The sequence below is a fragment of the Portunus trituberculatus genome, chromosome 16 (genome assembly GCF_017591435.1).
Source record: "Portunus trituberculatus isolate SZX2019 chromosome 16, ASM1759143v1, whole genome shotgun sequence".
Taxonomy (NCBI): domain Eukaryota; kingdom Metazoa; phylum Arthropoda; class Malacostraca; order Decapoda; family Portunidae; genus Portunus; species Portunus trituberculatus.
In genome coordinates this window covers 8,796,216-8,798,715 of record NC_059270.1, presented here as the reverse complement: position 1 = coordinate 8,798,715, position 2,500 = coordinate 8,796,216, and the positions used below count along the sequence as shown (strand labels likewise).

The window sequence follows — 2,500 nt, the reverse complement described above, 5'->3', positions numbered from 1 at the left end:
CTTTCGACTACGAGTATTCCTCTTTCTCACTCATATCTTCCCTAATACGGGGTTTCCGTCGTATTTTAAGTGTAAATTATTATTTTTTTCCAGCTTCCGGCAGAGGAGGTGGAAGAGGTTAGCTTCGTGAGGCAACATTTGGATGCACTCTCCTTCTGGCACGAAGAGTCAGAGAAAATGGCACAGGCAAGGCTCACTCCATCCAGTGAAACCAACGACATCCAGGAGAAGCTGAGAGAGCAAGTGGTGGAGCTTTTGGAGGAATTGGTGGAGACTGGTGTGATGGACGCCCGCACCGGCTGGCTTGCTGAGTCTCACGCATGAAGGACGAATCTCGTAGCTTCGTCCTAGCCATCCCTTCTCGTCCACTTTCCCCTCTCCCTTTTGTCCAGTGCCGTCCTGTATCGTCTTGACTATCAACATTTTCTTATTTCCATGTGATTTATGTTATTTGTAATCGACAAAGGGACAAAATGTCCCAGCTAACCAAGACATATGAGCATACGTATACTACATATATGTATATATCTTATAGCCTTTGATTAGTCTGAGGTAAGACAGAAGTGGCGCAGGGATCAAACCTGCGTTAAGACGAATGTTTGTAAAACTTGATGTAAAAGCGATGGACTGAATTATGATGACAATAAAGATTTTTTTCATATCTTATTTTTTCTGAATGCATTCAATAAGGAAGCAATATATATATATATATATATATATATATATATATATATATATATATATATATATATATATATATATATATATATATATATATATATATATATATATATATGTTTTTCTTATGTAAGAGGGAGACCTACGGCAAAAAAATAAAATAATATTAGAAAAAAAAGCCCACTGTAGTCTCCATATAAGATTCCAAAGAGTTAGTCAAAATTCAGGGACAAATGTCTCGACACCTCTCTCTTAAAAGAATTTAAGTCATAGAAAGTTCGAAATACAGAGACAGGCAGGGAGTTCCAGAGTTTACCAGTGAAAGGTATGAATGATTGAGAGTACTGGTCAACTCTTGTATTACAGGGTTGGACAGAATAAGGATGAGAGGAAGAAGAAAGCCTTGTGCAGCGAGACCGCAAGAGGAGGGGAGGCATGCAGTTAGCATGATCAATAGAGCAGTTAGCATGAAAATAGCGATAAAAGCTATAAAGGGATGCAACACTTCGGCGGTGAGAAAGAGGCTAAGACAGTCAGACAGAGGAGAAGAGTTGATGAGACGAAAAACTTTTGATTCTACCTTATCTAATAAAACTGTATGAGTGGAACCCGTCAAAACATGCGAAGAGTACTCCATAGAAGGACAGATAAGGCCCCTGTACAGAGTTAGCAGTTCGACGGGTGAGAAAAACAGGCGGAGACGCAGCAAAACGCCTAACTTCATAGAAGCTGTTTTAGCAAGAGATGAGATGTGAAGTTTCCAGTTAAGATTATAAGTAAAGGACAGACCGAGAATATTTAGTGTGGAAGAGAGAGACAGTTGAGTGTCATTGAAGATGAGGGGATAGTTGTCTGGAAGGTTGTGTTGAGTTGATAGATGGAGGAATTGAGTTTTTAAGGCATCGAAAACTACTAAGTTTTTTCTGCCCTAATCAGAAATCTTAGAAAGATCAGAAGTCAAGCGTTCTGCGGCGTCTCTGCGTGGTCTGTTGACTTCCTGAAGGGTAGATCGTTTCCGAAAGAACGTGGAAAGATGTAGGGTGGTATCATCAATGTAGGAGTGGATAGGGCAAGAAGTTTGGTTAAGATGATCATTAATGAATAATAGAAAGAGAGTGGGTGATAGGACAGAACCCTGAGAAACACCAATGTTAATAGATTTATGAAATGAACAGTGGCCGTCTACCACTGCTGCTATAGAACGGTCGGAAAGGAAATTTGAGATAAAGTTGCAGAGAGAAGGTTAGAAATTGTAGGATGGCAGTTTTGAAATCAAAACTTTGTGCCAGATTCTATTAAAAGCTTTTGATATGTCTAACGCGACAGCAAAAGTTTTACCGAAATCTCTAAAAGATGATAACCAAGATTCAGTGAGGAATGCTAGATCACCAGTAGAGTAACCTTGACGGAAGCAATACTGGCGATCAGATACAAGATTGTGAAGTGACAGATGTTTAAGAATCTTCCTATTGAGGATAAGTTAAAACACTATAGACAAGTAAGAGATTAAAGCTATAGGACGGTAGTTTGAGGGATTAGAACGGTCACCCTTTTTTAGGAACAGGCAAACTTCTAGCAAGAAGGAAAGATAGAAGTCGATAGACATATTTGAAAAAGTTTGGCCAGGCAAGGTGCAGCACAGAAACACAGTTTTTGAGAACAATAGGAGTGACCCCATCAGGTCCATAAGCCTTCCGAGGGTTTAGGCCAGAGAGGGCATGGAAAACATCATTACGTAAAATTTTGATTGAAGGCATGAAATAGTCAGAGGGAGAAAGGGAGGGACATGCCCATAATCATCCAAGGTGGAGTTGTTAGCAAA

The 2,500-nt window shown here is 39.7% G+C and overlaps 1 protein-coding gene across 1 annotated transcript in view; it reads left to right on the top strand.

Moving 5' to 3' along the window:
* LOC123504602 overlaps positions 1-659 on the top strand; it is a 1,357-nt gene extending 698 nt beyond the window's left edge. The window contains exon 3 of the mRNA XM_045255263.1: positions 94-659. Coding sequence (XP_045111198.1) covers positions 94-324 — 231 coding nt within the window. The 3' untranslated portion in view covers positions 325-659. The remainder of the gene's footprint in view (positions 1-93) is intronic.
* Positions 660-2,500: the final 1,841 nt, after the last annotated feature.